Source organism: Martes martes, assembly GCF_963455335.1.
Source record: "Martes martes genome assembly, contig: SUPER_18_unloc_1, whole genome shotgun sequence".
Lineage (NCBI taxonomy): Eukaryota > Metazoa > Chordata > Mammalia > Carnivora > Mustelidae > Martes > Martes martes.
Window position 1 is genome coordinate 407,759 of NW_027666704.1, and position 14,352 is coordinate 422,110.

General features: G+C 39.4%; 1 protein-coding gene across 3 annotated transcripts in view; it reads right to left on the minus strand.

Annotated features, from left to right (window-relative positions):
• TNRC6A (trinucleotide repeat containing adaptor 6A) overlaps window positions 1-14,352 on the minus strand; it is a 104,771-nt gene that overhangs the window by 41,615 nt on the left and 48,804 nt on the right. For 2 of the 3 annotated variants that reach the window (XM_080831704.1, XM_080831706.1), the window contains exon 5: window positions 7,975-8,403. The exons of the other annotated variant lie outside the window; for it this stretch is intronic. In XM_080831704.1, the coding sequence (XP_080687830.1) occupies window positions 7,975-8,403 (429 nt within the window). The remainder of the gene's footprint in view (window positions 1-7,974; window positions 8,404-14,352) is intronic. 3 annotated transcript variants of the gene reach the window in all.

Here is a 14,352-nt window from a genome sequence, read left to right on the forward strand (position 1 = left end):
TTTCCTTATGTGATCACAGACAAGATCTTCAATCTTTCTGTTCCTTAGTTTCCTCGTCTGTAAAGTGATAATAATAAGAGCACCTGTCTCAAACAACTGCTGGAAAACTAAGTGGTTAATAATTAAAAATGCTTTGGCTTTGAATATCTGATTCTAATTAGGTACTTAATAAGCGAGGGCTGTTACTATCACTAATTAATATATATTGACGACTCTCATGATTTTTTCAGTCCTGTCTCCAAAGCACATTTTTCACTCCACCATGTCTATCTCATGAAGAACAAATTTAGAAATCATACAACTTGCTTACTTTAAATCTCTACTTAAGGATCTCAAACCTGTTGAATGCTAACTCCTGGATTATTCCCCCACAGATGTCTCTTCTCAAATGGGGGGGAAAATCCTGTTTCTTTATGGTTTTCTTCATCTCAGCAAGTTTCCTAAAACCTAAGATTTATTCTTGCTCACTAACTGTATATGGTCATATGCTCACTTACTGTATACACCACCAAGTCCCAAATCCATCCACATTTCTCCAGATCTAACAATCAAGCCACCATCACCATCATCATCACCTCAAAGATGTGAGTAAAGGTACCTGTTGCCACTTTTTGTTTTCTCACACGCACCAGTGTTTCTTGCCACATCCACCCAGCATGAGTAAGAAATTGTGATTGGGAATGTCAGACAAAACAACCTAGGCTGCACACAAAAGGAAAGACCCAGAATTTAACAGTGAAACAGCAGAAGCGTTCTCTTACCAACAGGGAAAAGGCAGTGTACTTGTCCTCAACACTAGCACTCAGGCTTGTGCTGGAAGTACTAGCTGATGAAAGAGGACCCAGAAAAAAGGTAAGGATAGTGGAAAAGAAACAAAATAGATTCACATGTAAAATGCAATAGTTTTCCTGTATACCAGAAGGAGTCGATGAGAAAACATAACGGAGAAAAGATCCTAACTCTAACAGCCACAAAAACTAGAAAGCAACCTGGAATAAAGCTAACAGAAATACCTAAAGTCGTATAGGATTAAGTTTTATTGCAGGCCACAGAAGACAACTTGATTAAGTACAGAAACTTGTCTCTGAATAGGAAGATAGAATAATATTCTTTCTTAAAGTTTAATTCAATTATAAGAAACTGCTAACAAGACTCTAACTTGGTTAAAGTGATTTAAAAATTCACATAAAACATGAGAGAATGAGAGAGAATCTCAGTAGTGGGATGGGGGCGGGGGGAGCTGCAGCGTCAGGTGTCAGGTGACAGCTGACCAGTGCCGCACTGCCCAAGCAGCTAAGCTTCAGCTCAACCGCACCAGGAAGGCAGGGACAGACCCAGGTGTTTGTCAAATTTTAGTATTTTACATCAGTAGGAGAAAAGGAGTATTTGATACTTCAAAGAGATTTCTTAGAATCAGACAATTTATCAAAAATAATTTGATCTAATTAATGTGTTAAAAGACGAAACTATGAAGTTAGCAGTGAATGAGAATTTTTTATGCATGAAAGGAAATACACCACAAAAGAAATGACAAAGATTTGACTACTTACCCAAACTGTGAAGTGATTTTATGTCAGAATACATCAGAAGCAAGCAAGGTAACAAAGAAAAAAAACCCCAGCAAAGAGCAGCATCCGTTTTGCAAACCAAACTCTATCACCTTTAAAGTTAGTAAAAATTTCTTTCAGAATCTGGTCATGACCTGGTTTGGAGGGAATGGGAATGGTCTAAATTTGTCTTTTGCTATAGATTCCTACATATGTTGGGAAAATGAGAGACACCATCAGCATTTATTAGCTAAAATTCTATTTTTTTTTTCATTTTTCTTTTTTTAATTTGAATTCAATTAGCCAGCATATAATACATCATTAGTTTCAGATGTAGAATTCAATAATTCATCAGTTGTGTATAACACCCAGTGCTCATCACATCACATAACCTCCTTTTGTGTGTGTGTGTGTGTGTGTGTGTGTGTGTTTCTATTAACATGCCATTTAAAAATTTTTTTCTTTTTTCTTTTTAATTTTTTATTTCTTTTCAGCGTAACAGTATTCATTGTTTTTGCACCACACCCAGTGCTCCATGCAATCCGTGCCCTAATACCCACCACCTGGTTCCCCCAACCTTCCACCCCCCGCCCCTTCAAAACTTCTATTTTTAATCTAAAAATTACTTGATACTTTCAAAAAAAAAACAAAAATTAAAAGGCTATACCAAAAACTGTGTCTACCAAGAATCTTTTGGTTATGAAAAATGTGTAGCTCACACAGAGGTGGGGGGAGATCCAAAGCTGTGAAAAGAAGAGGACTCCTCAGCAATCACAACTAAAATGCTTCAGAGAGAGAGAGAGATTCTTTCAGAACTGGGAGAAGTAAAAATTTTGGTGTTTCCCTTACAGACAGGAAGCCAAAACCCATCATCACAAATGATCCAGAGGATAAACACAGAGGAACATAATTAACAATCCTGTTAAGTTTTTCCAGGGATCAGTAAGACTGTGAAGCCCCGAGCTGGTGGGAGGAAAGGGGGCAGTTGGGTTTTACTGAGCATGGTACAAAATACAAATGTTTACACATTGCACTGATGTAGGCAAATAAAGAGTTGGAAGACTGTGCCTTACCAAAGAACACTGGAAATCCATCAGCTCCATTCTCACACAAAATTATCTAAGAAGAACTGGGGGCAGCTGTAGCACCACACCTCAGAAAGAATAGTGCATTTCATAGTGCCTATTCACAAAGATCAAAGGGGATATGTGGGTAAAGAGCAAAGACTGGCAAGCATTCAAGTGATTTGTAAAGAAACAGTATAATCTGCTCAGGAAGAATTTAGGTCCAGGAAGATCCATTTATTTTTATTAAATATATAGCAGGTAACAAACAAAATAAACATGTTCCTTCTGCCTTAACGACTTTTCATTCTCACCAGAATGGCGAAGTCTTCAGAAGTAAATGTACTCTGGTTTTAGAGTATTTCTGGGAAGTATGACATAGTATCACTTGGGAACATGAGAGAACCTGACGTGCACAATTTCAAATAGCACTCAGTGACAAAGGTCAAAATGTTTCTTTCAGTTATTCTGGCCTCTAAGTCCAGGGGCTGGCAAACTTTTTCTGTAAAGGCCCAATTAGTGAATATTTTCAGCTTTGCCAGCCAGATGGTCTCTGTGGCAACCGCTGCCATTGTCGCCTGAAAGCGGCCGAAGACAACATGTAAAAGAGGGGGCGTGGCAGTCTTCCAATAAAACTGGACTGAAATGGGCTGTAAGCCATCCTCTGTTCTAGATTAAACACGACAAAAGCAATACTACCAACCAAATGCAATGCATGGATCATGACCGATGAAGTGAGGGTGGTGGGGAGACGGTCATAAAAGACAATCTAGGGGCTGCTGCTCTAGACCAGATGGGTGTGTGGTGATGGCTGTGCACACAAGCGAGAAGAGCTGAGAGACATTCTGGAGTTGAAATCAGCAGGTCATGAGAAACCGGGGGCCTGTGAGACATGGAGATGGCCAGCCACTCAAACATGATTTTAAGATTTCTAGATGGGTGGTGACTAGGTGTGTCAACCTTCTGAGCAAAGAGAGCTCAGGAAATGGCACTGGTGTGTGGCAAGATGAGGAGCTCAATTTTGGATGTGTGGCGTTTGAGGGGCCGGACATCAGCCGAAGACATCCAGAAGGCACGAACCTAAACCTGGGGAGAGAGGTGAAGCAAAGTGATGGGAGGGAATAAAATCTGAAAACAGGTCAAAGAAAAGAACAAGAATGAAAGACCTTTAAGGAAGAGGAAGTGATCCAATAAGAAAAAAAATGTAGGTGTCTATTAACATGAAAATGGAAAAGGCTGTTTTTTTACCACAGCTACAACAGAAAATCACTAAGCCTGGATTTGACATTCAGAAGACCAGTGACCTTAGTAAGACCTATTTTCGTCAACTGAGCAGGAGCCAGATGACAGAGGGCTGAAGTCATGTATTAAAGACTGCAAAACATAGACTATTCTGTAAGGAGGAGGAGCAGAGAAATTCTATAATATCCTCAAGAGATTGGAGGTTTAATTTTTTTTTTTTAAGATGATACAAATGTTAACTATGTTTATAGACACAGTAAGATCCAGGATAGGAAGGATGGATACAACACTGTAAAGACAGTAAAGAGCATAGGTGAATGGACAATATTTTCATCTTTAAATGTCTCTGAGAACTTTAACTCCCCCCCCCCATTAAAACAGCCCCATTTCTTGGTCATTCACCATTATAGCTCAAATGTCCTTGAGGCTCTTAAAAAAAAAAAAAAGGCACAGCAAAATTCAAATGCAGTAAAGGCTATAAAGAGTAATACAGACAATACCCACATATTCCTCCCCTTAAGAAATACACTAATAGAGAAAACTCCCATGTACCCTTTCTCTGATCACATCTCCTTCCTTCCCCAGTGGGTCACTGAGTGGTAACTACTCAAAATCTGAACTCATCCCTAAGCAATACAGAAGCTTTATATTTTATATAAATGGTATCATACTATAAACAAACAATGATATTCTTGGGACAATCAGTGGAAATGTGAACACAAACTATCTATTACAGGATTTACTGAATGTGTCTGCCCTTTTGCTTAAGGGTGGATCGTGGTATCATGGTTGTATAGGAGACTTTCCTTATTCTTAGGGAACTTCCTGTGGAAGTATTAAAAGTGAATAATAATGAATGTGCATATGTGGGCATATATAATGTACATATGATGGGGAAGGCGTACATGTCCAGTCAAGGAGGAAGGTGAACGAAGGATTGGGAAGGAATTATGCGTGTGAAGTCAAGATGGGAAAACGTTAACAACTACTGGATCTGGTTGCGGGGTATATGGGTATGTTTCTCTATACTTTTAGCTTTAGGGTACATGTCAGTTGGATGATAAAATGTGGGCTGGAATACTCTGGACCATAAGAACAATACTGTTGCCAGCCTTGATAGGTGTATGAGTGCCCCCCCCGCCCCCAGATCCTCTACTACATGAAGCCCTGTAAGTCCCCCAGCTTCAAGAGTTATTTGGGCAGTAACAGAGCCCAACACCCTAAGGCTCTAAGAAATCAACTGTCCAAGAGAATTCTTGATGTTGACCGAAAGCATCACTAAGTGTCTGAGGTATAACCACAAACTGGCAGCTGAGCCCACAGAGCTGTCTGGTTTGACCAGAGCAGGGTTCTAATGGCTTATAAAGGTATTCAGATGGGGTACAAAGTCAATATATTTACCCCTGTTCCCATCACTCCTTTTCATCTTCTATGTCACTTACCTGCCAGCCTGTGAAGGTGCTTAGCTTAGGACCTGTGATTTATAAAGTACCAGTTCTCATCTAGGGACCACCCCTGCTCCCTGACTGGACTGAATGAGTAAGAACTGAATTATGTGAGTGCATCCAGCACTGCACCCCCTCACTTTCATCATGAAAATTTTCAGTAAATATCTATGTATGTATGTATTACATGTATTGACCTACATGTCAAATCTACTTGTATTTGCTCAGGAAACAAAAAAGTGGAACACAAATACAAAAATAAGAACAGTTAAGATTATGTTTGCACAGCTCGGAACTACCCGTGATTCACAACACAGAACTCTGGTGTTTGGGACTATCACTCATGCTGTCTACAATGTGCATGACACTGCTCTTCACTGATCTCTACTATTAAGGCGAGGACTGAATGTGTCAGTCTGTGTGCTGCAGCGAGTACCCCAACAGTGTTAGTTACTGGATCACTATGATCATTACTGTTGTAAATAACCTCAGAGGTCAGGGCAGACCAAATGGTCTAAGGTTTCCCTTGTTCAAAAACACCTGATGGTCTCTTATTGGCGCAAGCTGCTACTATGCCTCGTAGCACCTACACAGATATTTTAATGTAAATATGTGACATATGCTGTAAGTGGGGATTCACAAATGTTTTTAAAAAAGACAAAAGCACAAATCTGGTTTTCCTGCAGAGGGCTCTACCTTCGTTAGCCACATCAATTCCAGACCTCAGCCAGAGACAGCTGCGCCCTCCTGGCTTCTATCCCCACCTCCACATGAACGCAGGCAGTGCCCCCTAGTAAAGTCCTCTACAGAACAGGCAGGGTATTTGTCCTTCTCAGCCTTTGTTGAAGACTTCTTCCTATGCTCACATAGGCCTTCTCTTCATCTAAATGCACATCTGTAATACTTCCGGGATTTCAGACCCATACCCATTTGTGAGAAACATTCTTACACTCCTATTGTTTGCATTTCAAAAACAGCTTTCTTCTTTCACTTCCACAATTTTTGAAAATGGTACTCAATATACCATTTTCAAAATTTACAAGCCCGCTTCCCTGTTCATTTTGTTTATGAACAAAATGGTGGTGTGATACCACCATTGTTTAGTTTGTAATAGGTACTCAAGCGTTTGCTGTGTGAGTAACCTCTCCTAAGGCTTTGATCACATTTTTTAAAAACATACCAATGACTCATTGTAACTGCTCCCAACCTCATTTCTCAGATGAACTTCAAGCCAAATTAACTGCTTGGTGTTACATGTAATATGTCTAAACCAGACTCTTTTTCCTGAAGAGGACAGGTCCTTCTATAAAAGTTTGAGGGAAGATAATTCATTCAGTACCTAAATATCAGGGGCTAAGCTATGTGCTTAAACACATCACATTAATTTAATACTCAAAGCAACCGTATAGGTTGGGCACTAATATCCATACTTTACAGCTTAGGAGAGGGTCGAGGTAAGTTAAGGGATTTGGCCAAGCCACATAAGGTAGTAAGTGGCTGGGGGAGGGGAGTAGTATTAACTCAGAGTCATAATTTAAGTCTGTATCATTTCCAATAATAATGTGCTGCTCTAATCACCTATGCTAGAAAAATCACGTTTGCGTCCTCTTCCTCCTTACCTACCACATCCGATAAGCTGCCGAAGTACAGCAAGGCTGTTACAAGCACAGCTTTGCAGCCAGACAGATCTTGATGTAATTATAAGCCAGGTCTGCTACTGAAGAGCTGTGGAGTGCCATTAAGAGAATGGACAGGGAAAGTCGTGACATCTATAAGAGAGCACGGAGCTAGAGAGTAACTCTTGCTAGGACGGTTAGCATCGGCTGCTCAAATGAGATGTAGACCCATGGAGCAATTAAGTAACGTGCACAAGGTCACAGACACTGTTGTATGTGGAGCTAGGATTTAAAAATCTGGTCCATTTGGCTCTAAAGACTTTGTTCATAACCAGTATATGTTAGCGTTTTCATGCATGGGAACCTTAATTCTCCTCAATTCTCTATCTGGCTCGTAGTAAATGCTTCAAAATAGTTTGAGAAATGAATGGACAAACAAGCCGTCAGAGCCTATCAGAACATATTGAAACAAAGTGGCCTTTGAGAAAACTGTAATCACAGACATTTTCTGCCTCCCCATCATTACAGGGCTCAGAAAGGCCCTTCTGTGGCCATCACTGAATGCACGTGCTGTCTGAATACCACTTCCATGTGCGGTGGTCTTTCTCTGGCGCAGGGAAACTAAGTGATCACCGGCAAGTGACTGAAAGTCTTGGTGCCTCAGTTTCCTCTACTGAAGAGGGAGGATAAGATCACCTGGGCCTCACAGGACTGTTGAGGATTCATTGCAATAATATGTACAACTGCTTAGCACATATGCTTGAGGGTGTGTGCGCTCAATTTTAGCTGTAGTCTTATCGATTTAAGCTATAAACTGCTTATAAAAATGGGTAGAACATGGAGGGAGGGTGATTAAAATAATCATACAAAAAGTAGGATGGGCAGTCAGCTTACAGGAAACATTTTAGGATTCCCCATTCATAACTCCCTGCACGGAACTCTTCTTTTGCAATGCAGATACTGATGGACACAAATACATCCCCACCAAGCCATGAATGTATCAACTTGCTGCACTGCTAATGAAGACGGTGGGAGTCTCATAAGAAATGCCTTCTCTCACCTGACTGGTTTTTGCTGTTCTGCACCTCTCCGTTATTTTGTGGCTGTTGATTTGTTAAAGCACTGCTTTCTGACTGGCTGCTTAACACTTTAACAGCAGATCCCAGGTTTGCTGCTATGACAGGAAAATGCTGACCCCTCTTTAGAAGCTGTTTGTGTTCCTGGTGGCGAAATCGTGGCGGTACTTCTCGAGGATACCGAGGCAAGGCCTGTGCTGGCTGCGGCGGCTGCTGCTGCGGCGGCTGCGGGGACTGCGGGGGCTGCTGGGGCGGCTGCTGTGGCGGCTGTGGCGGCTGTGGCTGCTGCTGCTGCTGCGGATTGTTGGCTGTGGCTCGCTTGGCATTATTATTAGTGCTGGTTGCTGTGGAAGTGCCGTTATTAGAGTTGGCAGGCTGAGGCTGGCTTACACTGGGCTTTATCTGTTCTGGCACTAATCCCAACAAAAGAAAAGGGGTGGAAAAGATTAGCCAGTAAAGTGTACCTCCATAGTAAGCCATCTAAGTAAAAAGGCAAGAAAAACAACCCTAAAGGAACAGAAAGTTCAAGCGTGCGAGGATATCCTCATTCACGGGCTCGGGTTTTCTTAGGAGAAAGTCCGGTATTACTTCTCCGACTACCCCTCCAACAAGGAAGGGCACGGATGCCACTGGCATCCCCTGGCCTCGACGACAGCTCCAACTCATCAGCTCTGGCCCATATTATTCTGATCAGAGAACAAGCATCGATTACACAACTATGGAACTCACAACAGCTCAAAGAGCAAAACTGGCAAATAGAGTTTTGGTTACCATAAAAGAATCCTCAATTCCCTGGAAACTATTCTCAGTCTGCCTCATTTTTAATGTGTTTGGTCCCTATTCTTCATCTTTGAAAGACAACATAAGAACAGATAGAAAGGGTAAAAAACAATCTGATCATTTCTTTACAAAAAGGCACAGTTAACAGCATTTTTTGTTGTTAAAACATAAAGTATGGATCAAACAGGACAAACTCAGGATGGGGAGGTAAATACAAATATTACAGAACGACAACTATGAAACTAATTAAAATTGGAGAAGTAACTTAAATACCCTGTCTTAAGCAAATCTGAGAAATACCACTTGTCCACTGTACGAACAATGTAAAATTATAAACAGTAGATTTCTAGACTCTTAGAAGAGATTCAATAAGAAAACAGATGGAAATGCCTTAAACTGGTGAAGATACACCTGATCTCTGAAACTACAGAGAGGCAGCATGGTATATGAACTTTTGGTGCCCGATGGACCCAGGTTTTAATCCCAGTGCTGCCTTTACTAAGCTTTGTGTCTTTGGGCAAGGTGTGTATACCTTACTGAGCCTATGGTCTCCTCTGTAAGACAGGGATAAAACCCATACCTTGCAGGGCTAGCCTAAAGTTAAATATGTTACCATTTTATAGAGCACTAAACACTAAGAGTAGATATTTTTTAATGACTGCGGTATCACCTTACACTTCTGTAACAGCTGAACGTTTCTGTGAAAGTCTGATGCATCTTTACAGATGCCACTGTCAGATACATAAGGTGAAACATCTCCTTGTGACCAATGAGGACACTTGGGGGGAAAAGCTGTTTAAAAACCGAGAGCTCCAGGCCTGAAATTCAAATAGCCTGCCACCAGAACTGGGTTTTCTCTGCATCTTCCTCCTTGTCTGTACAGTACAGGCCGTCCTGGTCTAGTAGCCAGCATAATGTAAAAACTCAGTAAAAAGAGGTTATTCCATGGGCCAAATAAAGGCAGTATTTGTCAAATGTCTACAAGGTGCATGATGCTGAAATAAAGAGGTCACCAGTATTGTCTCCAGTAGCCACCCAAACCCATTTCACTTCCCCCTACCCTCTCCCCGCAGCTCTAAAGTCTCCTTCATTTAGCAGTCTGGCCTCACTACCACCTTCTTTCTCTGAGCCACTGGTAGACTTAGCCTACCTCATTAACACTAATACATCTTTTAATACATGATCTGACGTTTTTCAAATATAACTGATTTTTCTAAAGTAACAAGCAAACTGTCATTTGGGAGGACCTGCACTGAAAAATCACAAACATTCTATCTATGGCTCGGAATCTTTTCCATTCCTCTTGAAGACAAGTGAAAAGCCTCATGTTAAGAATTTGAGCGAAGTACATTCTAGGTCTAATTACTCTATGTGTGAAACTTCTGTCTCCCAGACAACTTAATGCTTCCAGAAAGTACCAATAACGTATATTCCTTTGCCACACGGAAAATATGGCACTAGACTATTCTAAAGTATCTCTGAAACAAACAAAAAAAGATAAAGTATATGTAATTATGAAATCACAGAGAACACAAAAACTCTAACTCAGCCTTTACATGTTTAGTACCAGACTCAACGTGGTATCTGGCAACTGAACGCAACCTTATACCACTTACAATACTACCCAGTGCTAAAATACAGGCTTGCCTGTCACCTTATCACTAACAGAAAAAGAAAAGATTGTAATAATTTAAAACCCAAATAAGATACTGTTAAAAAAGATGCAACAGGAACATGTTCTTTAATTACAACCAAGGAACTAGAAGATAACCTACAGGCAAACACTGTGAATGGCCTCCATGAACAATGTACAAGAACCTCAACACTCCATTAAAAGTAACCAGGAATTGCAAAGCAGGATTTATGTCTGTCACGTAGCAGCCCATCCCTACCGCATATTCAGAGAGCTGCTGTACTTATGGATGAAGTGTCATGGGGACAATAAGGGGCTGAGATGGGGGCTCATTTCTGGAGCCAGAAAACTTCACCAAAACCAGTAAAAACGTTAAGACAATGTAACTATTGATTATAAAACTGAACTAAATAACCTGAAATGAAATCTCAGATATAAACGTGAAATGTACTAGAAGAATAAAGAAGAAGTTAACAGTGTGTGTAAGTAGGGAGGTAAGGATGGGGTTGCTGGGTAACAGATATAATTACTGAATAATTTTGGCTACTGTATATTATACACAGTTAAAATTTAGGTTAATTACGTCAGTAAATATCCAAACCATTGGAAAGAGGGGGAAAAAATGAGAAAACAAGAAAACCCGATCCATTCAACAGATACAGAAAAGGCAATAAAAGAATTATTTCAGAACTGCAGTTAATATGAAATACAAAAGAATCTGCCAAGCATAAGCCCCCAAAGATCTGTAATCAAAATAAATGTGAATGACTTAAATTCACTTGTTAATAAAGGGCCTTTAGTTTGTTAAGACAATAAAAACTTAACAAATACCTTGCAAAAATCAGTCCTGAAGTAATACAGGAAGTTGAGGAGCAGAAAGTACAAAGACAGATGCAAGATGAAAAATGCTAACAAAATTTAAATAAAAGCGACATTAATGTCAGGTTTAAAAAAGTCAATCAGAAAAGTATCATAAAGAATGAGATATCTCGTGCTGATAAAAGAAACCAAATAAAAAGATATAAACAGCGAAGACTCCTATGTACCGAACTTTGGTATCAAAACATGTAAACCAAATGGAGACAGTAAAACTGAAAGAAACAAACAAACTTTTTTGACAAATACCCATGGAAACAGTCATAAAAAGTACACACACGCCCCATACAGCACTAAAGAAAACATCACTAATTGCAAAAAGCACAAGTAATACAGATGGTATTTCTGAATTATATGCAATCACAAAACCAGCAAATAAAACTGCCTTAAATATAGAGCTGAAGAAGAAATACCAGAACTGCAGGGTTATCAAGAAAATACTACTGAAAACTACACATAATAAATTTTAAGATATGGCTAAACCAGCACTCAGGGGAAATTCCTAGCCTTAATTATTTTCAACAAACATGAATGAATATAAAGTATCTTACTGAAGTTAAAAATAAACTAAAGGAAGCAGAAGAGGGAAGTAGTGAAGATAAAAGTAGCAATCACTTCAACTACTTAGAAGTGAACTAGTAACTCCAAGGCATGACTTTAAGAAAAAAATTAACAAGTTAACTTAATTTTTAAAAAATGAAAACAGAAAAAAATGAGATGATTTTCTAAAATTGAGATATTTCTGGGGTGTCTGGGTGGCTCAGTTGTTAAGCATTTGCCTTCGGCTCAGGTCATGATCTCAGGGTCCTGGGATTGAGCCCTGCATCTGGCTCCCTGCTCAGCGGGAAGGCTGCTTCTCCCTCTCCTATTCCCCCTGCTTGTGTTCCTTCTCTCACTGTGTCTCTGTCAAATAAATAAATAAAATTTTTTAAATTAAATTAAATTAAGGTATTTCTTTAGGCTCAACTCTAGAAATAATTTGAAAAGATGGGGGAAGGATTTAACATTGACCCCACAAAAGGCAAGAAAATAAAGATTAATTAGCACAGAAAAAATGCAGGAATTGATTAAATCCTCCATCAGGATCGACAAGTTTGATCAATATTACCATACGTTCTTTTTAGCATACTTTTAAGAAACATGTAATCTAAGTCTAATGCTATTTAAATTGTTGAAGAGCACAGCATAAGACGGAACACCAACACTTTTAGCGGTAAGTTTGACAAAATTTTAGTAATCCTATACAATGGGGAGAAAAAAGAAAAAATATAAATCGTTCCAGGAATTAAAAAAAAAATAAAAAAAGACATTAACTCCAAATGTAGAGATTCTGGAAATACAAGAAAATACTATGTATAATCTATACTTATAAAACAAAAAAACCAGTTAAAAGGAACAATGTTCCGTAACATGGTTTGGCAAATCTTTCCTGTAAAGGGCCAGAGAGTAAACATTTTAGGCTTTACAGGCCATCCAGTCTCTCTTGCAACTACTCAGCTGTTGTAGCACAAAACCCAGCCACAGACAACACATAAATGAATGGATGTGGCTGTGTTCCAGTAAAACCTGATATACAAAAACAATGGGCCAAATTTGCAAGCTATAGTTGCCCAGCGTCTGCTCTATAAAATATAATTTACCAAAATCAGCTCAGAAGAGAAGATCCTATAATAATGACGAAGACAGTGTAAAACTCCTCCAAGATTTACTTCTCCAAAAAGCACGTGGCCCAGATGACTTTACAGGGAATGGGCACATAAATTCCTCAAGAAACATATCCTATCAACCACCATAAACTGTTCCAGGACAAAGTAGTGCAGATTCAAAAGACTGACTAGATTCAAATCTTGGCTCTGCAACTTACTAGATGTATAACCATGGCCCAGGTACTTAACCACCCAGTACCTCTGTTCCCTCATCTGTAAAACAGGGCTAAGTAATAATACCTCTACCAAGTAGGGTTGTTGCGAGGTTTTAACAAGATAATGGATGTAAAGAACTGAGAACAGGACCTGGGACCTGGCACCTGGTTACCACTCAATAAATGTTAGTGACCACTACTGCCATCTAGATTAAAAAAGAGGAGTAAGGATGACCCTCAGGTTTCTGGCCTGGAATGTGGGTAGACAGTGGGTACCATTTACCAAGACAGGAAACAGAAGACAAAAACTAAGTTTGGGAAATACGTCAGAGAGAATGAGTTTAGTGAGCTTAGTTTTTAACATATTAGGTTTGTTGTTACTACAGTACAGCAATTCTCAAACATTTTGGTCTCAAGACCCCCTTTGCATTTTTAAAAGTTAAAATACCAAAAAATCTTCTGTTTATGTGGGCTACAATTATATTTACCGTATTAGATACCTAAACAGGGAAATTTAAAAAATATATTAATTCATTTAAAAATAAAGACTCTTACATGAACGACTATATATTTTCTGAAATAACTATTTTCCAAAACAAAAAACCAGTGAAAAGCATACACTGTTTCACATTCTTCTCAATTTCTTTAATATCTGGCTTAACAGAAAAGTACATTTTCACATCTGCGTCTGCATCCAATTTGTTTTAACATCCACATTATGGAACTTCTAGAAACCACTACGTACTCATGAGAAAAAGAGTGAATAAGACAAAGTCTTCCAATCATTATGAAAATAGCCTGACCTTGTTGATCTCAAGACAGTTTCAGGCAGCCTCTTAAGAGTCTTCAGATAAACTCTGAAAACCACTGATATGGGATATCCATGCATAGAAAGCAACTGAATATACGGTTCTAAAGTTCAGTAGAAGTATGAACTAAAAATATAAATTTAGGATTCATCATACAGGTGGAAAAAAGTCAGGAGAGTAGAATGAGAAGAAATGTCAAGACCGAAAGGATGGGTTCCCATGTAGAGAGAAGAGAAGTAAAGGCGAGAGTAAGTTAGGACTGCCAGAGAGGCACGAGAGAAGGGGTCATTTATTTTAGAAAATGGTCTATCTACTCAAGCAGGGATTTCTTCCTCAAATTCTCCCTATCCCCAGTAGATTATCTCCTTCATAGAAATCAAACGCATCCTTATCATCTACAATG